Source organism: Harpia harpyja, chromosome 16 (assembly GCF_026419915.1).
Source record: "Harpia harpyja isolate bHarHar1 chromosome 16, bHarHar1 primary haplotype, whole genome shotgun sequence".
Taxonomy (NCBI): Eukaryota; Metazoa; Chordata; class Aves; order Accipitriformes; family Accipitridae; genus Harpia; species Harpia harpyja.
In genome coordinates this window covers 16271146-16297681 of record NC_068955.1, presented here as the reverse complement: position 1 = coordinate 16297681, position 26536 = coordinate 16271146, and the positions used below count along the sequence as shown (strand labels likewise).

Here is a 26536-nt window from a genome sequence, read left to right as displayed (position 1 = left end):
ACACTCCTCTGACATGTAGCTCTGAATAATAACATAAATGTAGCAGTCACTGATGTATCTAATGAATTTGCTTGTGTCCTAATTTAATTACACATTCAGATATGCCATACAATAAAAACAAAGTTGCAAACGATGCTGCTTTCCTCCTTTCGTCTCGCAGCCCTTCCACCAGCAGTGGAAAGAAAACACGCCAGTCCTGTAGTCATCAAAATCAGTGAAGCATTCGTAAACAACTGCTATGCATGTGCACTGTGTTTGGTCAGGTTTTTATTACAGCAGCCAGCTCAGGACTGAATGACAGCTGGCCTGTGTTGTTCACTGATAATAAATATTAAAGGGACAGGAGAAAAAACGGAAACTATTTGTTTGGACTTGGCACAAAAGAATATACATCAAATTGGGCTCTCTGAATTTACCACAACTACTCATAACCCAAAAACCACTCCAAACCAACAAAAAAAAAAGTTCTCATTCCGTTTCAGGTCTGGTATGATGATTTGTAATTGATTTTTCACTGAAATTGTACAGCCAGTGCACAGAAAACAAAATGAAGGTGACCTTGTTTGTAGGAATCACTGCCCTTTTCATTCTCAAGTGTAGCACCATTAACTGGTCCTCCTCCTCCTCCCCTTTCTCTATGCAAAGGAAATGACTTTCCACTGCCTTTTTTTCTAGCTGCCATGAGATTCAGAAATTCCTCTGCACAGAGATTCAGAGGGCTCAGATTCAAAACCAGCTTTGTCAACCACTATCTCGGAGCAGCCTGTGAATGACCCATTCATTGTGAGCATTGTGTCAATTCGGCTACAATCAAAAGCGTGCTGCAAAGATAGCTGAACCCGTGCCAAAACCAGAAACAGCTGGACCTTTGCAAAGCATCATGCCCAAGCTAACAAGCCATGCGCGGCTGCAGTGCCACCCAAATGCTGCTAGATGGATCTCTGGGCCCCGGGCCAGTGTGTCTACAGTGCACTGTCTTAGATGGAAGAGCATGAAGTTTGTGCTATAGCAGAAACCACTGCTCCTTTGCATCAGTGAAAAGGCATTGTGTTCCTCCCCAGTCACTTTTGCCACCAAAATTCTGCTGAGAGTTTATGGCAACATCTCTGTGGGACTGATTAGTTGACCTCAAAGCTCGGCCAAAACTCCCTCACGTAACATGAAGCAAACACAGAGGGAGAGGATCCATGATTATGGCTCAGCCAGTCTCTTTTTGAGAAGTAGCAAAAATTATCCCTGCCTATTTCCCTTCTAAGGTGTTCTCCTGTAAAACTCCTCCAGTTGAAACTCTCTAGAAACTTGGGAGTAGCAGAATAAAGGCTTCCTTCAGTACCCCGAGGACCACAGCATGCAATCACAGACACTGGTGGCACAACTGGAATGTTTCCAGAAAACTTCAGCTATGATGAAGCAAGGATCCCCATCTCCATTCAAGCTGACATTTTGAATACATTTTACTCTTGGGGTTTTTGTTTTGACTGCCGCATTTGGCAGGATTATCATACATGATAATCAAGCCAAGTCAGATGTCTTTGTTGCCAACATTAACTAGAGTGGCACAACTAATACTCACATATCGAACTACCCTGGGACAGATAAGCTATGACAAGCAGAGACAAAGAACCATCAAAGAATCTGCACAAAGCTCAAGTGAACAGGAGGAAAAATCACACACGAATGGTGGCTCCATCATGAAATGATAAAACAGAAAAAGGACAGCCCAGGCAGGGCAAAGAGCCAACGCACACTTGGATTGGTAGACTTGTACAAACACAGACATATATGTAGATGTTACTTCTATTGTCAACATATATTTTTTTATAGGGATAGTTTTAGAAGATTTATAAGGCCCTACGCATTTTCAGTTTGGCAACACAATGTATTTATTCACTCTTTTTCTATGGCTGGACAAAGGGCAGTATTTATTAGGTGAAGTGTCTGACAAAGTCTTTAGTGCTGTTAATCACACCAGCTTCCTTGATATATTAAGGCTATTAGGACTTAACTAGATAAAGATGCATATGTTACTAAGTGAATCACCTTCTATCTGTCTAATAGAAACCAAGTGTTGATTTAAGTGGAGTCATCTGTTTAAAAAACGAGAGACAGAAAGAAATTGAAATAAACCCAAGATTAACAGATGTCACAGAAGGGTCAATGGCGAGCAATGTTGGATCCAAGACTTTTAAAATAGAAACTTACATGAATATTTGAACTCACTTGAATATTTCTCTCTGCTTGACTGCAAATATAGCATTTAATATCACTTGTTTAGCTTTAAATATTACATGCATAATTATCTATATGTAGGACAGTTTCTGTGTCATGTAAGTATGTTCAGTCCTCTCCACCCCTAGGCTCCTGGGCTACAAAATGATGTTAGTAGATTAACTTCTAGATGATTTAAAATCCAGTGTCTAAAATAGTCCCAGTACATTTATATTGGCTAGGTTGGTGTGGTTTATGTGTTTATATATGCTGTTCTCAAGTACTGGATGGTTTTAGTATTAATGGGCTATGACTATGTTGAACGCTGCACTGGCCAATATAACTATTCAAAACTAGAGGGGCTTTTAAACACAGTAATAAAAAGGAATGCTGATTTGTAGTTAAGTCCCAGACACGGCTTAAGTTAAATTCCTGGCTGTGCCACAGGTGCCACTGTGATACCTTGGGCAAATCACTCGCCACACCTTAGCTGTAAATATTTTCTTTTTCCCTTCCTTTCTCTGCTTTGTGTGTTTAATCTGTCAGAGCAGGAGCTCTTGTGCTTTGACGAACATAACGAAGCTACCACAACAAAGGTCCATCCTAAAGGGAGGCAGCTCATCAGACTATTGTGCCTATGGCATACAAGGGTAATCACACTTTGCCACGTTGGGCGCTGCTGGGTGATCGCTGGAGCTACCAAGTGTAGCATCAGTTACTTGGGGATAGAAAAAGAACCTGTGACACGGGTTCACAGCCCTGTGCTAACTGCTGAAACAGTGGGATACTTTAAAGATGTGTAAAAAGTCATCACAGTCATATTTCTAGATTTTTATAGAAGTAATGCAATTCTCGATTCTCTTATTGAAAGATGAATTGTGTTTTTGTCACAACCCCAGTGGGTAGGATGTAGGAACAGAGAAGGATTTGAGGAAACTGTATTTGCCATCTTGGTTTCCTGAGCTCTAAGAGGGGTAGGTATACTTTGAACCCAGTGTTCATATTCTACTTTTATTGACTGCCTATTTTTCTTCTTATCTTCCCTCTGACTCCTATAGCTCTAAGCAGGAGTTAGACAGCAAAGGCCCCTTCTCCTATTTCTCTCCTGCAATCTAAGCAGTGCTGGATCATTTCCGGTTTGCAATTTTTATTTGGGGAGGGGTGGGGGGAGCAGATAGGGTGACAGAAGGTATGGACTTTGCGTAAGAAAGGGAGTATACCTTCCTTTACTCTGAATCTTTTCCAAGAGCTGAATAGATTCCAACCTGAAAAGACTGCAGCCTGAATAGAGTCCTTTCAACTCCATGCACTTTTCCTCCCTGATACTCAACTGCAAATGAAAATAAAAATATTTTCATTCCAGCGAGATCACTCTAAAAACAGGTCTTTGACAAGGAACAATATCAACTTCGATGCATCTAACTTCAGTAAAGGTTCATCCTAGCATATCAAAACCAAAATTTGCCATTTATGTTAGAAAGTTTTTTTGTCATTCATCCGCAACACACACACAAAAATAAAATGCAGAGATGATCTTATGGTCATTTCTTTAACCTATAAGAAAGACAGATAAAAGTCTTCTGTGTAGCACGCTGTGCACACGTGTTGTTCACTTAAATCCTGTTTCTCTGATCTGCTCTACAGGGTATTTAGTCCATACAACTCTTCCACATTTTATCTCTGCATATTCACCATGCATTTCCATTCCACATCAAATGTAAACAGTCTATGCACAAGAATGATGGAGGCTACATTTCAAATCTTGCTTGGGTTTATCTTTGAATGCCAGACAAAACAGGCCTTACGTGGTTTAATAAAAGATCAAGTCATCTCAATTTGCAGACCTTACATCCACCTGCATACCTACTCAAATATAAACACAAACAGCTGATTCCCAAGCCAGCAACTAATCTGAAGATTGTTTAAAAGATTATCAGCTGGTAATGCATTATTTCATTCCTCCATTTCCCCCTCCCAAATTCCTAGATTTTATGGGGTATATTGCATGTTATCTAAAATTCCTCTGGGATTTCTGCTCTTAATAAGCAAGTAGGCAGCTATGCAGATCACAAGCACACAGCCATTGCCAGTGTTAAGAATTCAAAAGTCATTAATCAGATCTCAAACAGGGAAGAAATCAATGAGATTAAAAAAAATTTTATATATATATATATGTATATGTGTAACACTTTGTATTTGTAAAGGTTTACACTCTGCCTTCAACATCATGCTTCCCAACTACTGTCTGCATCTAGAAGCACTAGAAATTTGGGGTAAAATCTCTAGCAGCTCACTTAAACAGGAAGTCTTCTCTTTAGAAGTATTTCACTTTTGCCTTTTTACTTTTCATAAAATATGTAGAGGAGTATCACAGATGACTGCATGCAACTGAATAACCAGAGCTTAATTAGTCATTGCTTTTGAATACTAGCACAGCACTGTGTGCTAGCTTGAACTACCTTCAGTCACTCTACTCTAGATTAAAGATAATCTATTGTCTTGCTTAACTATTTTACAGCATTGAGGAAGTGTATACTCTCGTTTCCTGCAAATAAGCTAATGAGCTGCAGTATCCTCACCATCTGAGGCTATTTATACTCAATGCTCGATTTGGTTTTTTTGATATAATCACATTTCCTCTGATCCAAGAATTGACACTTCAGAAACAGACCACAAAACATCATGATAGCTTATAACACTGCTCTGTAGGCCAGGTCTGTAACTATATCTAAGCTACTGCGCCTAGGTAACATCCTACAGGTTATAGATAATGCTTAACACTGTATATATTAAACAATTTCAAAATTAATGCAAAAATCGATTGTTTTTCATTTGTGCTGCGGTAGGATCTAATGATCTTCAAACAGATAAAATCAGTGCTAACAAATGGATGCAAGTGAAGGCTATTCCAAAGACCTTAGAGTCTTCAAGGTATGGTGCTGCAAAAAATCACATGAACGTACTGTCCTCTAGACAGGCACAGGGGTCTGCTTACATGGCCTTCATGAGCAGATCAGGTCTAAGACACCCTACAGTGACATTCAGCTGCATGGGTGACCAAATCCAGTAGCAAGCAGCTGTGTATAACAACCTAGCATAAAAAGAGCTATACTGAACAAAACTAAAGTTTATCTGCCCCAGTTATCCTGTTTCTGGTGCAAAGCTTGTAGCAGAGTCTTAAAAAAAGAGTGTAAGAAAGTACATATACATAAAATCATGCTTCTCCTTTTTTTACCAACTCATCACTGACTACTGTTTAAGGTACTTGCTAAACTAGAGTTTACATACAGACATCCTGTTTAATAATCCTCAAGCGAGCCCTTCCCCATGACTTTGCCTAATCTCTCTCTCAGTTTGTTTCTATTCTGGCTACCAAAGCATCTGGCAGCAGTGAATCCTACAAGTAATTATTTTTTGTTTTCATTTTTACCATGTAGGCTTGATAATTTTATTTTACTGTAGCTGGGGAGATGGGAAGCATAGGATACTGGAAATGGAAATCTGCAGGGTTTTGTTGTTTACCCACTGAAATATTAGCAGATTGGTGAGAGAAAAGCTAGTAAAATTGTAAGGCTGCCTAACGACCTAGACTGATGAAGGATGTGCTTAGCTGTAGTCCAATTTATAGAAAATGGGCATCCTCCATCATGAAGTTCAGCACCGAAATTGCTTCCGTATGCTTGTACTTCAGCATCTGGGAAGAGACTAAGGGTTGAATTAATAGGGATACTTAATCTTCCATATGCCTCTTAATATTCCTCCACATCCCGCAGGTTATTACTTCTGCATTATTGCAAGAACTACATACAAGATGAGGAACTGCTTGGCAGTGGTTCTTTTGATTTTTATTGATTTCACATATCTTTTAAAATTTCCATCCAAACGACAGTTTTTAGTTCTCTTTCTAGGTATCAGGAAGGCAAATCCTCACACACCTATTGCAGAAGCTGCCAGTATTCAATACCTGAACTGCCTAGAGCATGTTCAGCCTGCAAAGTGCAGAGTATTCCCGTGCTGGACACTTTCTGAAGCCATCTCTTCCAATTGATGACCTGTGGCTCTAACCATGCTTTCCAGCACTGACCAGAAAGTCAGATGGCTGTTTGTCAGTCTTTTACCATCAATTTTTCAGCATCATTATTCAATTAAAAATAAAGCCAAAATGTCCCTGTCCATTGCATACTGATGTGCAAGAAGGCCATCGTCAGCCAAGGCCTTTTTTGAAGTTTGCACTAATTGCTCTGTTACACCGGAAGCACAGTAACTGTTCCCACAGGCTACAGAATGCCATTAAAAACAGACAAAAGCCCCCACCAAGGTTTGATCCTACGTTAGATAATGCAGATATTTCACATAAAATTGGAAGACTGGCCACACATGTAGAATTCTTTTAAGCGAACAAGCTGTCAACAAGAAACCTGGTATTTGTGAACCCAGAAGAGGTAGATGAGATAATACTTTTCTAAGTAAAGTGTTAAACTACCTCATGTACGCTCTTCGGAGTGTAAATATGGAGCATCCAATAATGAGACATATATGTACAGATCTATATTTCCATTTATGACAGAAATGCTGTCATGTAAGTAACACATCCATGTTACTGAGCAAAACTGTATCACAATAACCAAAAGAAAAAATCCTCTCAAAGGCATACAACTTTGATAAAGCTTAATGCTTAATGCTACCCTGATGAAGGACGACTGAAATGTCGGCTCATCAAGGCTACCTTATGTTTTGATTAGAAGGCCTGCTTCACAGCCTGCCAGGTCAAAGGAAAGACTCCTACCACTTTTAACAGGCTCTGGAGCATGTCCTAAACCTTTCTGCATTGGATGGGCTGGGAGTTCATTATTAGAAATGGCATGATTACTATTTACCTTGAGATAGAAAAAAATAGCAAATTTAACATTACAGTGAAATTCCTCTGCAATATATAACTCAAGTTCATATACTTTTGAGAAATCAACAAGAGAAATAAGTTAGATATGAAACCTTTTGCAATGGGGAACTATTAGTTGATTAGAAAGCAAGAGCAGGAAAGAGCAAGAATAAAATCAGAAACTGGACCTAGAATTATCAATGGTCATTCTGTTCATATGGACTGCGTTTAACAGGGTTCCAGCCAAACTGGTTTCTAACACAGGTATGGATAGAATCAATGCTCCGGTGAAAAAATTGCAGAAAATTATTTAGCCAGAAGAAAATGTCATACAATGTTGTAATGTGCAGGTCTCCACCACTTTTTGAAAGCCACCTCAAATAAAGAACTTACTTCCCTTTAAAAGTTCCATATTCAGCACTCACAGTGAAAAATGTATCAAATATATATCATGTCCTGACAGTTTTACTGAACATGGGATCTATACATTCAACAATCAAAGACATTGTAGGTGGAAGACAGAAAACCACTATAACCAGAACTCAAAAGAACTGTGCAAAAAAGAGGTTTCCAAGATCAGTTCAGATTTACAGTAGGCAACTCAAGCAGCCCAGTAGCATCTATTTTAGGGTAGATGTTTTCACATGTTAGATTTCTTTTTAATTGATTTAAAAAGTGGTGCTATCTGCTGTTAAAGTAAATCTGAAAAAGGGAAATGATTCTCTGTTCGGTGCTGCACTGCATGTTTGAAGCTCTGCATGTTGCTCTTTGGGTTAGTACTAGTCAGAATACAAGGGTTCACATTTTCAGCTGTAAGCTTGCAAAACGTGCACATGCTTGGAATGAATATTGTCTTGTAGAACTGTTGGATTCACATTAAAAGGTGTCACATCTCACTACTACATACCTTTTGTATAAACAGAAATCTCCGTTTAAATCTCTACAATTTAAAATTTAGCAGTAGATAGCATTACCCCTAATGTTCCATATAACTGAAAAAGACTATTATAAGATTTTACTTGTGACCTTGGCAATACTGATATTAATGCTGTACTTACTGTCAGATACAGGAATAGTTCTGAGTATATAGAAGGGACACCCAGAAAATTGCTTTGGATTGCTATAACTATTCTTAAAAGGCAAATTTCGAAGTGTCCAAATCATTGCAGAAGGTTAAGTCCTATTTTTAAAACAACAGAGAATAGAGCGTAATATCTACTGCTCAGAATGGCTTTTAAAATGTTTTTTGTAAATCTAGGTTCTGTTATTCTACTCTGGGAGGTCCGCAGGCAGGACCTACTGACACCTGGGGCAGCCTGGTGCGTAGGCACAACAGCCTGTCGAGAGTCCAGGGACTGCCAGTTTTAGCCCTCACTGTATATTCTAGCTGATTTCGTGCAGTGCCCATATTTAAGACTGAATTATCTTAGGGCAGCCAAGCAACAATCCCATCTGACTACCTGAAAAGTGCAAGCTGCGCCTGTTACATCTAAATTAATGGTCGGCAAAGGGTTGAAAAAAGAACATGTTAATTTATTCTAAAAAGTTAGCATTACAGTAATTTCTAGCCAAGCTAAAATTAAAGCAGTGAAAAGAAAAAAGGAGATGTAGCACACAGAAGTTCTTGAGTGCATTGTGGGCTTGTTCCTGGCTGGAGCTGCTGGGCACACCCAGAATTAAACCACTGGCACGCAGGGCTGTCTGCGTGAGGATTAACAGCGCTGTGCGCACACAGCTGGGCCTATCTGGAAAAACTGTTTTTGATTTTGATTTTGGTAGCAAGCCAGCCTCAGGTTTCTTGAGGGTAGGCTGAATAGTCATTCACAGATGTTTCAGGATAAAAAGAGAGAAGGCTGGTCACCGCAAATAAATTGATTTGCTGCTGTAATCCTGCTCAACAGCATTCTCTGAGGGACCGGATCAGCGTATCTGCATGCACACGCTTGGACCATTGCTACTTAGCGGGGTTTATGAGCTCGGTCTGGGCACTGCACTAGTGCAGTTACATGGCTTCTGGACCAAAGCTGGCCGGTGTCCCGACAGATCGGGGTGTGGGCATGGTGGGTGCTGCAATTGCCTGCACTCAGCCATGGCAATACACCTTTAGGAGAACATAGCATTTGCTACCCTCAGCTTTATTAGCAACAGAGAACAATGGCAAAGTCAAAATATGCTGCGGTTACATGTTGGATTGTGATTTCTTTACACGAAGGCCTATCAGGTTGTGCAGTTTCTCATTACATTTACAAAACCACCTTTTCGGTTGCTTGCCAAAATGACAAAATTCTACGGGAAGGAATCTTCAGGAGGGTTCCTGCAAGCCTGAATCATCCCTCTGGTTTTGCATATTAGGAAACAATCTTTAGTTACATTATCACCAACTGTATGAATTACCAGGTCAAAGTTTCACTCAGTGCACAAGATGAACAGACTCCACAGGACTGTCTCCCTCAAATGAGCATGTTCCTAAATTTGAAAGAAGAAAGCACGATTCTTTTGCCGATTTCAATACTTGGAAATTCAGATTTGTGCCATAAAGTATCATAATTCCTGCCAATACACTGCTGTTTGATTCTCAGCATTTTATTTTTAAAATACCCCTTTCATGTGCCATCCCCCCTGTACTGCCAGCCATACATATGCCTCTCGAGCCTGTTTGCTTGTGCCACAAGTACAGAAGCTTTCAAGAGTGACATGACGTCCCAGAAACACGACTAAATACTCTTGAAGACAGAATGATCTTTATTTGTAAACGCTTCTTGAGCTAAAATCCACCTCCACAAAAGCCTATAGGAATATACCTAAAATTGGATTCCACCTCTGTGATGCGCAAGTAGCAGACCCTGTGCGACAGCAGACATCCAAAAGCAGAAGCACCCAAAAGTTCAGAAAATGAAAGTTCAGGGTTTCTTCTCTTTCTGCTTTAACATAGACTTTCTGACAACTATATGCCAGCCTTCTGCTGCAAGGACCATACTAATGATCATTGAGAAAGATCTAATAGAAGAACTCTGCTTATTCCTGTGGCATGGGAAGTACCACGTAATTTCTTGCTGTAGCAGGAGTTTCCACATAATTTCAGAAGGCTACAGCTCATTTTAAAATGATTTAAAGGAGATTTTTCAAATGCACAAAGGGTGGTTAGATGCTAACAGTAGCCTGCACCCTTGAAAATCTCTCCTTCAGAAGTCCAAGATTCAAAACTAATTCACAAACCAAATGGGATGCAACTGTTTAAAATATGTAGTCACCTTAAAAACCAGCTGATAGAGATACCCTTTATATAGTGCTCAGCTCAGGAAGGATTTAGTTGTATGTTGAAAGCATACCATGTCCTTTATGGGAAAGGGAAGGCCAAGCTTGGAGAGCAAAAATACCCCAAAAATAGCTTTGGCCACCATCTGCAGCTGCAGCAAAAATGTGATTTCAGCATTGCCGGTGTGTTGTCATGTATACCACCGTTTGCCGAGTCCAACTGAAATTCTCTATTTTTAGCCTTTCAGCTACTTTCAGATAAAATTCCTGCAGATAGGACTAGCTGTATAGGGCAGATAACATACAACTCTGAAACCACAGATGACCTCATGCAACTGCAAAGAAAGAAGGGTCTGTTACTTAAAACAAAGCTAAAATTTAACCCGGCTATACTAAAATTAAACAGGGAATGTTTTATAGTCCCATTACAAGACATAAACCAACAGTCACTATAAATTCACGGTGTACTTATTTGTGAGGATGTAAAAAGAGTAATTAATAACCCCAAAACAGCTTATCTCTGAGCCAGTACAACACCAAAGCTTTCCCAGGCTCGTTGGAGATTTTACAAATAGCACTGAGAAGCTATTTTAGCTGTCATTTGAGAATTATTTGTCCAAACTGAAAAGTCATTGCTCTTTGTCACAAGTCACAAGACATTTTTTAGCGTTCCACACTTTTAGTTGACATTACGGAGAGAAAATAAATAACTGTAATCCAAACTTTCTGGAAGGGGCTTCCATGTGTAAGACACTTACCAACCAGGGATCTGAGCGAGCACTGCACAGTGATGATTCTTCATGCAAAATGCACTGTACCTTCCTATCTTCTACTTCACCCTTTCTGTGTGTCACCCAATATACCAAAAGGCACCTGTTCCCTTTAAAATGCCATGTATTTCCCATAGATTGAAGTACAGTTCCGAGTACTATCATTAAAGTTTATCTTAAGTATTTAAGGAGAAATGTGTAAGGAACGGATACGTCACAAGTGAATCAATACAGGTCGGGGAGCTCAGTGTGCATCCTTTGGGATGTGTTGGTCACACCTCTTTCGGTTTGCAGAATATTTGCTGGATATTTCTTCAGAATAAATCCTTCATGAGGTTATCACATACTTCCAGTTGTGGAAGAAACACTCTGAAAGCTTTTTTCCTCATGAAAAATTTTCACTCCTTAATACCGAATGAACAATTTAGATAAATGAGTGAAATAATCTTAAAGAAATCATTTCACCGCCTCACCAAATCACTGTAAGAGATCAGTAAAGGATTCAAACCATTTCTTTTAACTCTCCCTTTCTTTCCTTAATATGAACATAGGCAAACCTATATGTTTTAACAATGACATAGCCTCTACCTGTCATCTAATTTTTCAAGCACAGCTAGCATTGAAATAAAGGGTTACTAAGCACCTAACTGTTAATTTGAGATTACAGAACAAGTCTGATTTTTTCTGGCTTCACGTCATTTGAAAGGAGAAACTCCATTTGTCATAAGGAATGAAAACCAGGACAGAACAAGGTTTGCTATCACTCTCTCTAAGGAATTGTAGGTGGAGTTATATAAACAACAGAGCAACGATCAAAGGGAAATCTTAGGGACCATAATATACTGAGGTATTAAAGGAACAGAGCCTTTTATCTATTGTGGAGGAAGGAAGTAAAGCACTGAGACATATGTAATATCTATAATTAAAAATCAAAATCCCAAGTGAGTCCCAAAAGAGACCAAAATCAATTAAAGTTTGGTTTTTTTCTTATTCTATTCAAATGACAAGAAACAAAAATGCAATCTGCCACAAAAATTACGCTCCATCACCTGGAAAAGCCAGGCATTCAACTCTATTTTAAGCTGAATTTTTCCTCACATCCTATGAAACAAGCACTGTTCGATGACAGACCATGTCCTCATTCACTGCCAGTCTAAATGAGGCTTACCTTGTCCTCCACTCTGTTCAGCCTGGCACCAACCGTGTTATTCCCTCGATCTTTGCTTTTTTCTGTGGAACAAGAAACATTTTCAAATTAATATATGGTGGTATAACAAAATAGCAGCAAGCCACAACAGGGTGTGTTTAACTAGCCCACCAACGCAGTGTAACTGAACACCTTTGCCGGGCTGGTAGTTCTATTGCTTAAAAGCAGCTTTTTGTTTCTTTTTATAGCATTAGCCCATGCCATGGCTTTTAATAGCCCTTACATTTAAGGCATTTTCAACCTTGGTTTTATGCTTTAAGCTGGGAGAACAAAACTGTTCCCAATTTAGTTAATGTTTTAATTGCCATTTAAAAACAATCTGCCACTATGCAAAAGACTCTACAGCCAACATGAACAATGTATTTGGTAACATTTTATCTTTTTTTCCCCTACAAACTACACAGAAACATGAGTTTGAAAATGACATTAACAGAGAGTTTTCATTAGCCAGACTTGTCACAAACAAACTTAGTACTTTGTGCTCCTTTTCCAGTCTCTTTTCAAAGCTATCAAAGCTCTGTGTAAGTATTATTGATATCATGGGAACTCTGTAATCATAGCACACCATTTTATTGAAAATATGGTGAGTCTTGGAGAGATTAGAGGCAACATTTTGAAAACTTCAGTGAAAGTAGGTGCTTTTAAATATCTAAATAAGAATAACCCTATTTTGAAGGCATCGATGACTAAATATTATTGTCGATGCCTAAACTTCAGATCACAACTGGTTGGCACTGTTTAAAAATTTGGCAACAAAATAAAAAGGATTTTAACAACTATTTTCCATTAATTATATCTTCATGAGATTAACTTTAGATACATCCTTCATATTAAGTTACCTGAGACGGAGATAAAAAGAGATGGCTTCCCTATGGATTGGTCCAACCTATAAACCAAAAAGAATCATTTTTAGTTTTTATCAGCCTGAACCAGCATCTTCACTTTCTCTAGCTGGAGCGGGGAGACCTCTTTGCAAACAACCAAAGTGAAGTTCAAATAGTTCTGGTTTGTACTGTAGGTGAAGCAGTTGCTTTGGGCTAAGAATAGCTTGAAATTAAAAAAATAACAACAAAATGGGATTAGACTTAGATTGGTCTTTAGCTTCTTTAACCACTGTAGAGTTTTACCATGCCCATCACTTTTCCACGCGAACAGCATTGTTTCCTCTTTTCGTTGTTCTTCCACAGCTTATTTGTTGCATCTATCTGTTGTCTCCTAGTTTGCTCTTAAGTGCAATTCTACCAGAGCAGGCGACAGTATTTTACTCTGTATGTATGATACAGCCCCTAACATACAGGGATTAGAGTGTATAGTCAAAGCTAGCAGGGACTGAGGCAATACATGTAAGTATAATGAAAATTCGAAGTCCCGATCATCAGAGTTTTAAGCTCTTTGCCTTTTCCTTCCTGTGTGAAAAGAAAACTTTACTTGAATGCCACTTTACATTCCGTAACTTTGCACAGTCCTACCAATATGGCACCTGTAACCCTGTCAGTTTTCAATCCCCAGCCCCAATCACCGACTTATTTACAAACTTCCCTCTGCTGGTGTTTACGGATACAGGCACCGAACTTTATTGACATACCTCCTCTGTAACTCCTTGATTCGCACCATCAGGTTGAGGTGGCCCTGCGAATACTGCTCAATAACATCTCGGACATCATAGGGCTTTCTAGCTTGCTGTAAAACAAAAAACAAAAAACATGCCTTTAAGCCACAAGGATGTAGGAATGGTCTATGGTAATGTAGATTTTTTTCAAGAGCAAACAGTAAGTTCTTTTAACACCTTTAAACACTGTGTAAACATTTGAGATATTTTGATTGTTGCCATGCTCATACATTTTTTGTGGAATAATTATGACAGGTCTGATTTCATGCCCCTTTTTGTTACTGCAGGTCTACATGCCTTTCAAGAGATTATCCACCGAACTTGAGGCCAAAAGAACTTGGGGCCAAAAAAGTATATCTGGCACTTTGCTCAGAAGTTTGTGGTCACTCTAGTTTCTTCTGGAAATGAGGTTCCTATCCTTGGCTACTGAACAGTAAAGAGGTCTTTCACATGCGCAAGCCCTTATTCTCAGTGATCAGCAAGACAGCTAGAGTTCTCAGTTCAGCTCTTACTATGTGGAAGGTTAAAGCAGAGTCCTGGCTGACAGTGCATGGCTGATTTCCTCTTCCAGAAAGACTGGCTGAGCTTTCAAATCTACTGGGAAATACTGGGGAAATATTGGTGCAAGGAATGATGAGGGAGAAAGCCTTGTGTCTGTAATTTGCACTTCATACATGGGAAAGCCTTAATTTGACCTATTAGTAATAAACCCATTTTCGTGTAGTATTTAACAATAAAGACCATAATTTAACCGATAAACACCAAGACTAACTGGAAAGCAAGCGAATGAACTTGTTGAACTGCAGTGACAAATTAAACATATCTTAATCCTACATCTAGAAATCAGAGTCCAATCAGTGCCAGAGCTACCTATGAGAAGCAGCAATGAAGCTCTAACACAACAGAGAAGAGAGAGGAGAGGAGAAAAGTTGGGTGTAAACTTTACACATTAGACTGAACAGTAACACCTGAACTTAGAATTTGGTAGAAAACTTCTTCGTCAAGATGATAATCAAATCAGTCAAGCAATACAGTAACAATAAATGATATGCCAGCAGGTCGAGGGAGGTGATTCTGCCCCTCTACTCGGCTCTGGTGAGACTCCACCTGCAGTACTGCATCCAGCTCTGGGGTCCTCAGCACAACAAAGACATGGACCTGTTAGGTCCAGAGGAGGGCCACGAAGACGATGAGAGATCTGGAACACCTCTCCTATGAAGACAGGCTGAGAGAGTTGGGGTTGTTCAGCCGGAAGAAGAGAAGGCTCCAGGGAGACCTTACAGCAGCCTTCCAGTACTTAAATGGAGTTTATAAGAAAGATGGGACAGACTTTTTAGTAGGGCCCATAGCAACAGGACAAGGAATAATGGTTTTAAACTAAAAGAGGGTTATTCAGACTAGATATAAGGGAGAAGTTCTTCACAATGAGGGTGATGAGGCACTGGGACAGGTTGCCCAGAGAGGTTGTGGATGCCCCATCCCTGGAAACATTCAAGGCCAGGTTGGATGGGGCTTTGAGCAACCTGGTCTACTGGAAGATGTCCCTGCCCATGGCAGGGGGGTTGAACTAGATGATCTTTAAAGGTCCCTTCCAACCCAAACCATTCTATGGTTCTATATTTCTGACTCATTCACTATTCTCTCTATAGAAACTCTGTAGATAATTTTCAAGGTTTGGTAAAATACCTTGGTAACACCGAGTTACAGCTTTTCCTTTCCTGCATCTTTTGAGAACAAGGAAAAGAGTTTACAGTGGTAGCTTCTAACACACCAGAATTTGTATCCCATTTGAGGTCTCAGAAATATTCTGTCACCTGTTACTTCAAAAGCAGGAGATGTCTCTGCACTGCTTAACCTTATTTCACATGCTGCAGGTTTTCCTCAATTCCATGCCACAAATACCTTCTTTTTTAAGGCAAAGGAAAGCAGGACACAATATAAAAACCAGGCTGTGGCACTTTCGTGCAGTCCCCTGCACCTGCCTGGGAGGTAGCTCCCACATTTTAGGAATCATTACTTTAGTAATCATTACTTTAATAAAATCACTTCATCAAACAAATTATATTTCGGTCTGCCAGGTTCCCCAAAGCCAACTGCAAATCTCGGGTGAATGTGAGGTACTCCCTAGTGGAAGGCTAAACAGGAATGGGAATTGCTCCACTCTAACCAAAGAGCACACAAGAATTCCCAAGAACCCTGACCACTCACACACATATAAATCATAACTAACATCCACAAAGAAATATGATTCAACAATGGCATAAGCCCATAAGTCTTTCAATGGACTAGTACTGTAAACAGGATGATATAAAAAAAAAAAAAGAATTCTTGGATTATTTTTGTACTATAAATAAGCAACAGAGAAATCTGCAAGATCAGCTTGAAAACTCCAGGTTCAGAAAAGCTGTTCAGTAAGAATAAAGATGCAGAACTTTCTCCTGCCGACCTCGTACTCTGGTGCAGGTGTCTGGCAGTAAAGAGTAGGTATGTTCCTGCCTGTTTTTCAGTTACTGGGCTGCTTCTTTCTCTTTAAAACAAGAACTGAAAACCTGGAGTAAATAGAATTTATGAATGAAGCTTAATTTCTGAGTAGGATAGGGTATTTAATAGTCAGTACTGATTATTCTGTAAATACATCATATTGAAAGCTGATCTTTCAAGAGAAAATATTCTTGAAGTTGACAACATGTTAGTTTTGTAAAAGATAAAAAACCTGCAGCAGGCACTGGATGAGTTTTGAAGAAACAAAAGTAGAAGCTAGACCCACAGCTTTCCTTAACTTCTCTTCTTCACTTTCGTCTCTCTGCTAATTAACCAATCCTCACGGCAAAAAATCTTAAGTGAGTTAAAATTTCCCCCATCATATACAAAAGTTTACAAAAGGCACAGAAGCCAATGCCAAATATTAAATGTGCCCCACTGGCCATTGCTGTTCCCTAGTAACTGCACACGCAGGGAGGCAGACCCAGGAAAGGGAGAGGGGAATCCGTGCACTGGGAATTTCTGGGAAATGTAACCAACTGACAGTCCAATAAAATGGGTAGAACATCCTTTGAAGCACAGGACACACTGAACTACATTGTTTGGTACAGCCCAGTATGGAGATTAGAAAAAATTACACACACAATTCATGATTCATACCATGACAAATGAATTACATCAGATGATGAATTATAAGACTATAAATGCAAGATTTTCCAGTGAAATTGTAAGAAACCAGGCAACAGTTACTCACGTCATCAGTGGAACTGCAACCTGTATTTTTAGTTTATGCTATGTATAGAGTATTTGCCATGGTGAAAAACATAACACAAGTTAAAAATGTATTTTAGAAGGAAACTGATTTACTCAACAGGAAGAATTTACATGGACAGAGAAAAAAAGATTTCAAAATGACAATGGGAAATCAGATCGAATCCCTGGTCACTGGATCTGTGATGGATATCACAGTTGTATCCATGTGTGTAAGTCTTCAGATATTTAGAAACTTTCCTAACTGGAAGACGAAGGTTATTTACTCATGAATCCAGCTAACGGAATAACCGAGTATGGTGATTTTCTTTCTGAAATTCAGTTGTAAGGTTAGACTGTGCCAAAGACATCTGATTTATAACTAATGTATGAAATTCATTTCTGGTAGGTGAGGTTAACAAAGCCTAGAAAACCATTAATTTCCAAGTACTGCTTTCCCTATAATCTACAGAATCCTTCCTTAACCATGAGCCATTCACCTTAGCTGATGCACAGGACTTGTGTTGACTACTAGTAGAATATGATCTTGCCTACACAATTTGAAACAGTCCTACAGACTTTACAAGACCATAAACACATCCATAAAAAATGTATTAATTCTTTATAATATTATGCTGGGTTCTTAAATGGACATCATCACATGGACTATATTCAAACCTGGACTTTAAAATAGAGCATAAATTTCTCCCCTTCTTTTAAAGAGGAAATGATGCCGAAGTGTGATGCTTCACAAATTCCTTTTCATATCCTTTGAAATTTCTTTGTATCCCTGTTTAGCTTCTCTTTATTTATTTTATTTATTTTTTTTTTTAACAGGAAGGCTCTAATTTCTAACTGACTTTTGTCCTTGTGATGCCATCACTCCCTGTTATTAACTGAGCTCTTAAAAAAATATATCTAGGCAAATTTAGGCATACAGGTGTATCCTGCAAACAGCTGGTATAGTTTAAGAACCACGCTGGGTTCATGCTGGGACCTATTTTGCAAAATTTTCCTCTTCCTCTCCTTCTTCCTACGCTTCCCCTCCCCAAAATCTTCAGAGGCATCTCTAAAAAACACTCCTTTTAAGTGCTGGCCTTGCAATTACTTATGTTGCAGCTAATTTTAAGCATGAGTAGTCCAATGAACTTCAGCTGAAATTTGTTGGTTTTTTTTTTTTTTCAATAGTTATAGAAAAAAAAAAATCTGAATTTTCTTCTAGGAAGATAGATTTCGCAAACACAAAAAAGGGAAATATCTACCAGAAAACAGCTATGCAGACCTCTTAAATGCTGAAAGATACATTTTAAAAATGCATCCTATGCTTTACCTTTATTTCAGATATTGCATTGGACTGGTTATTAGAAACTGTATTGTCATTACTTGGCACATGTTTAAACATTTTAATTTCTTATGACTATTTTATGTGCATACAATAGAACAAAGCAGATTTACAACATACTTTTGAGGAAAGAATAATGGCAGTAGTTATCTCTTAATTACAGGAGAGATTTTCAAAAGCACCTTGTGGCTTGAATTTCAAGGTGACGTTGGGCATTAAGTTACTTAGGTGCTTTTGAAAACCGTACCTTTGGTGCTCTCCAAATTTTTAAACTCGGTCATAACCTTGTATTCAGAAATTATGGAGAAGTATCAGATATCCCCCATACGTTCCTATTGGGAGATTCTGCTTCTGACAGAAACAGCAGCGTATCACTTGTACACAGGAGTGACTTGAGATACATTTCACTTCAGCCTAACTGACATCTTTAGTTCTTTAGTAAACAGCTAACATTGATAGCTCGGGAAGAAGAAAGACTGCTAAAGAAGGATGGGAGACAACCTTGTTGAGGGATTCTGTGGATGGCCAAGACCAAGCCTTTTGCAGATGCCAAAGTGAGAGTACAACTGAGAAGCCAGATTAGCAACCAGGATACCGAGTACAAACAAGTTTTAAGCATGAACTGAATAGTCCTATTCTATTCAGTCAAATGCTTTTTCAGCTTCTATCAAATCATCTGCCGCAGGGGAGTTTCATTTATTTGCCAGGTGGATAATGTTGCACACAGCGTTCAGGCATTTTCAAAATCTGTTTTTGACAAATACGACTTGGGAGGTAGATATATTATGTGTAGATATCTTGTTTCTAAGCAGTTTAGTTAATACCATGGCAAATATTTTATGATCTAAATTTATGAGAGCAACGATTCAGTAATTACCATGGAGCAAAGGATCACAATCAGGTTTTAGAATGAGAATCAATTAAAGTTTAATGGAACTGGCCACTTTTAGGCAGTTTTTCAGAGAACAGCAGTGGACACATCACCTGAATGGGCCCCGTCCCTTGCCAAGTTACAAGTGCTGGCCAGCAAGCATTAAGGAGCTTCTCAATAAAATGACTATAAAAATTATTTCCAAGTAGTCCAGACATTGTGCCTTTCTTAATTTTAGTCTATAAAAATACCAGGGGAAATGTGCTAGCAGAAACTTTCTGAAAGTGCTCTCTCGACAAAAACCCCGGACATGGGAGATTTCAGCCTAAATGGTGACAGTCTGAATACATTATACATAACTGAAACAAATTTCTGAAAAGCTCAGGCAGCCTTAGCCATAAATTAGCTCATGAATTTTAGTAAAAATAAAAAGATTCAAAATAGAAAATTGCTAAAGAATTCAGGCAGTGCTTCTAAATTTCACTGAGGAAGTCAGAATCGTGGTTTTGACGTAGCAGCAAGCATCGCCTTACAGAAACAATGATCTCTTGGACTGTTAGTCATCATCATCATCATTGTTTGATCCTAAACTTTGTGCCCTTCAAATTTGAAGGGAAAAGGGCACCCTCCCTTTTTTGGGGGGCTAGATTAAGAGTGGGAAAGCTTTTTAGTCTATTCTAAGCAGTGGTGGTGAGGTCATATATGAAAATGATGTGGGCAGTTAAGCTGCTCTCTTTCCTTGCATCTTCAGTTGTGAAGCCTGTTCTCTGGAGATTGTCCCTTATTAATTGATTTTAAGTAAAGTAATATATTTCTTACATATATATATATATATTCAGCTGGTTTAAATCCAGCTGAAGGCCGTTGACACGTGTTTTTACTGGATTAATGAAATTGATTTAGAAACCACATTCTTAGAAAATTTGCAGTCAGAATTTTTTATTCAGACCAGGCAACAAGGTTAATTAGCTACTGTTAAATGCTTGCGGTATCACAATATCACAGCAAGTGAAGTGGCACACAGGAAACATATGTCAGTGAGGGCTAGAGGAGTAAAGAGAACTGATATCTCACAAACTGGGAAGGTGGTCTCCTACCTGTGCAGAGGGGAGAAGGGAAAAGGAAGGCGAAACCTTCCAGTACGCTAACAAATTCCCACCCTGGTTTCTTATCAGGACCTTATTATCATTGAGTAAGAGACAGAAACAAGGCTGAGGTAGTATTTTAATCTCTAATCCTACCGACTCGGCATGACAGTAACATACAGCTCAGAATTAATGGAGACATACGAGAATGTTTGCACTGCGAGAAAGAGAGCGATAACAGAGGGTGAAGGGTCAAGTCCATTAGCAGAAAATAACATTTTAATTCAGACTGCATTTCAGGAGTTTAGCCCATTTCCAGTGCATCCACAGTTGACTAACCTGCTGCTAAACAACCACCCTATTGAAGGAGGAAGAGAATAGTGGGTGTAGCTCACCATTACTGAAATGCACTGTGTTAGTCTCTCTTAAGTTTCTAAAAGAAACAGTGAATCAGGAGAATAAAAGGTTTTATTTAGAAAAGGAGCCTTCTATTCACAACTCACCTGAAACTTTTTCTTTGCCACAAAATACTGCATCCTACGAATCACCTTAATAGCGGCACGGTGGTGTTCTCGCAGCCTGTGGGAAGAATGAGGAAGGTGAGTGGGGTGAAAGAGCATCTTCATCCAGACAATAAATATAACAGTCTGCAGTAAATGCTTCACTAACATGTGAATGTGTAATGCAAGTAGTTGTGATTCAGCCTGGGAGCACAACACAGTATTACGTTGACCTTCCCCACCTTTCAACGTGGCTATAAAAATCCAGGATTTTATCTGACCTATGCTAGATTTGCATACATTTCACAGTAAAAAGAGGTGTCCACATAACCTCCTCCTATGTCTAAGCAAACGTCCACCCATCTCTCCCAGTTTCATTCCCCCCCCCCCCCCCCAAAAAAAAGCTATCAAGTTTCTGCGTATTCAGCCACACGCAGCTTTTATACACAGTCGTTCTAGAAATCCAGCTTTTGGTTTTTTGTGGGCTTCACCGCCATCCCTGCAAGTCCTGTACAATATGTTTCTTCACTCACACAAATTTGTTTTTCAAAAATTACTTTAAAATAACAATTTAAAGATTTTTGAGTTGTTGACTGCTAAACAACTCAAACGATCCTGTGGTAACTGGATGCAACACCTACATACACATGTATCCCAAAACCGATCTGTAAGTGTATATAAAGACAAAATAATCTGAAAGGTCTTCAAACAAATATATCCCCCTCTTCATGCACATGCATATGCACTGAAAACAGAATTAAAAAATAATAATTTGCTCTTTGTACTTTAAAATAACAGATTTTCATAGTATCTGACATTATTTTTTAAACAGTTCATTAAAAGCAACAGATATTCTAAATTTTTCAAAGCTTGCAAAAATGATGTATTTTTCTTCTTAACATTAAAATATCAAATCAAACATTTAAGCTGTGCCGATGATTTAGTCTACTTGCTCATTCTATTACTCTTAGCAAGATGCGCTTGAATGACATTATTGCACAATCTTTATTCCCTTTTTAAATGCATGAACATATAGCCTTTCTAACTCTCATCCCAAACAGACTTCTAGTGATGGCTTCGGGGAATCAGCAGTAAAAGCAGAGTTAGATATTCCAGATGTTTTATCTTTATAAAATTATTATTAGTAATACTGATAGACCTGCATATTGAGACGTCACTAGGCAGTACTTTCTGTCTGTACTGAACCTGACAGCATTCATACTCACCATGGGATGGAAAAGTCATATTTAAGTTCTGTACAGGTTTGGGTCTTTGGTATGATACAGCATGGTATCACCCAAGCCTCTTCAGTTAAATATAACCTGGAATTTTAGTGAGTATTCACGTATTTCCTCAGGACAAATTTCCCCCAGCAAACAGAATTTCTGCATGTGCAAACAGTGGATGTCTGTCCTCTGAACAGCATGGCAAGTGTAGTTGGGGCGTTCCCTGTCTGAAAACTCACACTTTTTAGTGGGAAAATAGCTTTCTGCAGAGCCAAAAACAGAACCAAAAAAAGCTCTCTTTTTCTACTTGTAGATACTGCCTCTCAGGTGGTTTCTTCCTGTTACAGAAATTGTTCAGATTTAGCAATGACAGAAAAGATTACTTTCTCTGGATACAGTGTAAAATACAGTCACTTTTCAAACTAATAACATACAGCTTTTCACCACAGGTCTACAGATCACTAAGACTGTAAGTGCATTTATATAACGCAACTGTGCCTCAATAATTATGCACCGATCCGTGACTCTGCAGTTGGATCTGTATCGGGAGGCCCTTCCCTATTAACAGGTAACTGAGGGGTCTCAGAGAGACTCTCTCCAGGTCCCTGCTCCCACAGATCTGACTGCAAGATCATGGTTCCTGTTATAAAAATGGAAATTCGCTCCGCCTAACTGGGATGGCTGCCTGTTTGGTTCGAGTCCCAGTGAGCGGAGTTAGCCTAACGCTAGTTCATGGTATCCCGGTTCTGTGAGCCCTTGCTGCATCACTCTGCTGCTAGGGACATGGACGACTTCCCCCAAAACCGAAGGAAATAACAGGTTTGGGGTTTTTAAGTTCTGCTTCACAGAGATGGGAGCCAAAAAGATAAACGCTGCTTAATTTGCTATTAAATATCAAAGGTGTGAAAGCGTAACTGTCATGCAGCTATACATCCTATACAGAAATGCACACAAAAACATCTTATGACAAATAGAAATAAATTTCAATTGCAATAAAACTGCTTGGTTTAGGCCTCATTTCCTCTGGGCTGCTCTTCACAGTCCATTATTTCTGAGTAAAATATTTTTCTTTGGGACAGACGGTCACTAGTAAAGCACACCAAATCCCTCATTCTCTATCTAGATGACGAGTCTCATCTATAAGCAAGACAGATGGATAATAAAAACTATATTTGCCATTCAGTGAAATAACAAAAGTATACTACCAAAATTATTTTCCAATGCAGCTATTTTACATCAATCCTTGTTCAGTGCTAACATGAACTTCCATGCCAGGAGGGAAAGTTAATATTCTCATTTTATTCCTTGCCATTTCCAGCTCCAGTAGGAAACCTTACAGTAAGCTTGTTTCCGCTTAAGCTGTAAAATCTAATTCTGCACAACAGGCTGTCCTGATTCCCCAAGATTAAATGCTTCTGCGATGAGGGAAGGGAATAAAGGATTTAATTAGTAGCCAAGGTTATGATTCATGGTTGTTTGATCTCTTTTGCAAACTGGTAACAAACGCTTCAGTAAATTGAGAGCTTAACCATTAACTGGCGATATTTGTTTGTTCAGCCACTTGTGACGTCTCTGAATTCTGGTTAAAGAATGGCTGCCTGCAACCTCTGCGGACATACAGCATGCTTAGCTGCCAGCTAGCCATGCAATACATTACCGTCCTCAGAGCAAGAGTTTCATGAATCCTTTTTTCTTTAGGAGCGTGGCGGGAGATGACATCATCTGAGAGTGCTTACAGAGAGCTGCGACACACCTCCGCTGCACACGCATCCCCACAGCGAGTGGGAGATGCCCTTTGGAGAAGCACTGCCGTGCGGGGCGAGTGTCCACTGGCAGAGCCGCCCTCCCTCAGCCCCCGTGGAAGGGGGTTTTAGGGACTACTGGGACACTCCGGAGAGCCCACCTGCTTCAGCGTAGCTGCGGGAGCTAAGCTCTCTTGCAATTCAAATCCCTCATTTTTTACACATTTAGTTTTGCCTAGCTTTGGGAGAAAGCTTTTTTGATAAGTGCATTAGCAACAGGGTCAGCAGACAAGGTTGTTGCCCTTTAGTTAACGAAGCTATTTTCCTCTCCTGGGCGTTCGTCAGGCTTTGAGCCTCACCCTCACCATACCCATTAATCTCACGATAACCAACATCCAAAGGGACTGGCCAATCACCATTTGAGTGACTCCAATAACCATCAGCATATTGCCTTCAAAAATAAACTGAAGTAGTTTGTATGTCTGTAAAATCAAGCTTCCAATACCAGACAACATCTCAGCCTGCACCTTTCTGAAGAAAAATTGCCAGTAGCTTTCAGCTACCAGTAATTTTCTTTCTCAACTTAAACAGGACATCGAGATCACCTTGAACATGGCACATACTACGTGACATTTCCCGTGGACTTAAACTTATAGAATTAGGTCCCAAAACTGCCAATGAAGCCGTAACATTGTCAGAACCCATAGGAATGATCCGGAAGAATGAAGGAGGATATAACAACTCATCAACAACAGAAAACCACCCCGGTGGTAACAGGGTCAACAGATTCATACAAACCTACATTATTTGTAGGTATAAACCAGGTTTGCTTTATTTGTGCACTGAAAAAGTGACCTGTTGCAGACGCAGGCAATCCTCAAAGCATAAGAAATGAGGATTAAAAAATCCCCGGCAACAAAATACAATGGATTGAACACCCACATTACAAAAGAAAGCCTGACAGAATAAAATGACTAGAAGTCATTGGGTTTTCCTGCCTCCTTTTGTTGTTAGGATACTTAACCTAGAACAAGTCATTTGGAGGAAGCCTGATCTCTTCGTTAGCCCATCAGAAATCTGGACTGGAATTTCATGTGATTTGGAAAACAAGCATGCTGAAGAACTTCAGGTAATTTTACAGCCGTTCTCATTTGGTTGGAAAGTTGTTATACATTTATAAATGCCCCAAACTATTGTAATGCAGCTGTTTGTACATTTGACTTCAATATTACTCATTTTTCACAACAGAGCCAGCCAAAACCTCGATAGGTTTCCCAAGGTGTGGCTTATTCCCCAGTCCCACACTCACTGACAGCCACAGTGAATGTCACCAGCTTCAGCCAGCACCCGCCTGCCTCCTTCCTGCAAGGAGACCTGCAGGGCCACCCCAGAAGAATGCTTTCTGGGACGAAGGCTAAGGTTTTTGGTTACAAAAACCAGGTGGCTTTACAAAAAAGGAAGTAAGCAGTTGCATGGTTTGGTTGTTTTATGTTTCAAGAAAAATAAAAACTTTTTTATTTTTAAATGAAGTTTTACAAAATTTATCCCTATTCTGAAATACACGGTTCTTTCACTAAAGGACAAGAAAGGAAAAACAATTACCCATTAGAAATTATTTATTGTCCTTACAAAGCTGCTGAATTTTGTATCAAGTCCTTAGTAATGCCATTAGAAGTTTGTTCCCCTTTTCATCTCAGGAAGGTGTTCTACATATTGGTTTAGTGTTAACAGAAATATTAAAGCAACAGGACAGAGGAAAGGTGGTGCTAATTTCCTACTTATAACACTTGCCTTTTTGTTCATTTGTAGAACATTTTATTATCAGGACCATAATGTCTGGCACAGACCTCCCAACCTACACGGATGCTGATATTATCGGAGTTAAAAGGTCAACACTGTCTATTCAGAAAGAGTTTAACAAGAATGAAAACTCAGTAGGAGAGCGCCACAGATTTATAATATCTTTTACAAAATACCCATTTCTCAGTAAATCTAACACTGATTTGAAGTCAAGCTCAGTTTTCAAACATATTTAAATTCTCTGCTGTCATCTTAAATTTCTGACTTAGGACAGAGCTAAAGTATTAAGAAAGAATGCTGAAGTTGGTTGGCCTGAAGTTTTTGGCACTAATCATTATTTAGACTTGAACTTTATCTTTAACCCATCAGATTTTAATAATACGTTGTGCATGTGAACTGAAATATTTTTCCCATTCAGGCACTGAAAAGCGTCCCTTGTCACAGAATCTGATGGACAAGATGCAGAGTAGCTGCATTAAGCCATTTCATTAGTGCATTTAAGTTTAATGAAATCTTTCATCGTTAGTCCTCCAGGCGCTTTTGATATAGAAGTTGCTGTGGCTCAAGGTTATTCTTGTCTTTTCACACGTTCTGTCATTCCCTGCCCATTACAGATGATAGGAGTTTCTCCATACTGGGCAACATTTTAGATGCAACAAGTTAAAAGGGATTAGGTTTCATTGCTGTGTATTCTGTAATAGGAAATGCTTGATCCCTGTACCCAGGAACAAAATCAGAATCGCTGATTATTTCAAATAATGTGAGCTACTCAGCTTTTCCTTTCATTTGTTGCTAGAGCTTGGCAACTGTT

General features: G+C 39.2%; 1 protein-coding gene across 4 annotated transcripts in view; it reads right to left on the bottom strand.

Annotated features, from left to right (window-relative positions):
* The window catches only part of KCNQ1 (potassium voltage-gated channel subfamily Q member 1), a 421808-nt gene that overhangs the window by 96740 nt on the left and 298532 nt on the right, over positions 1 to 26536 (bottom strand). For all 4 annotated transcript variants that reach the window (XM_052810583.1, XM_052810581.1, XM_052810582.1 and 1 more), the window contains 4 exons: positions 20961 to 21036; positions 13905 to 13999; positions 13159 to 13205; positions 12281 to 12342 (listed from right to left, as the gene is read on the bottom strand). In XM_052810583.1, coding sequence (XP_052666543.1) covers positions 12281 to 12342; positions 13159 to 13205; positions 13905 to 13999; positions 20961 to 21036 — 280 coding nt within the window. The remainder of the gene's footprint in view (positions 1 to 12280; positions 12343 to 13158; positions 13206 to 13904; positions 14000 to 20960; positions 21037 to 26536) is intronic.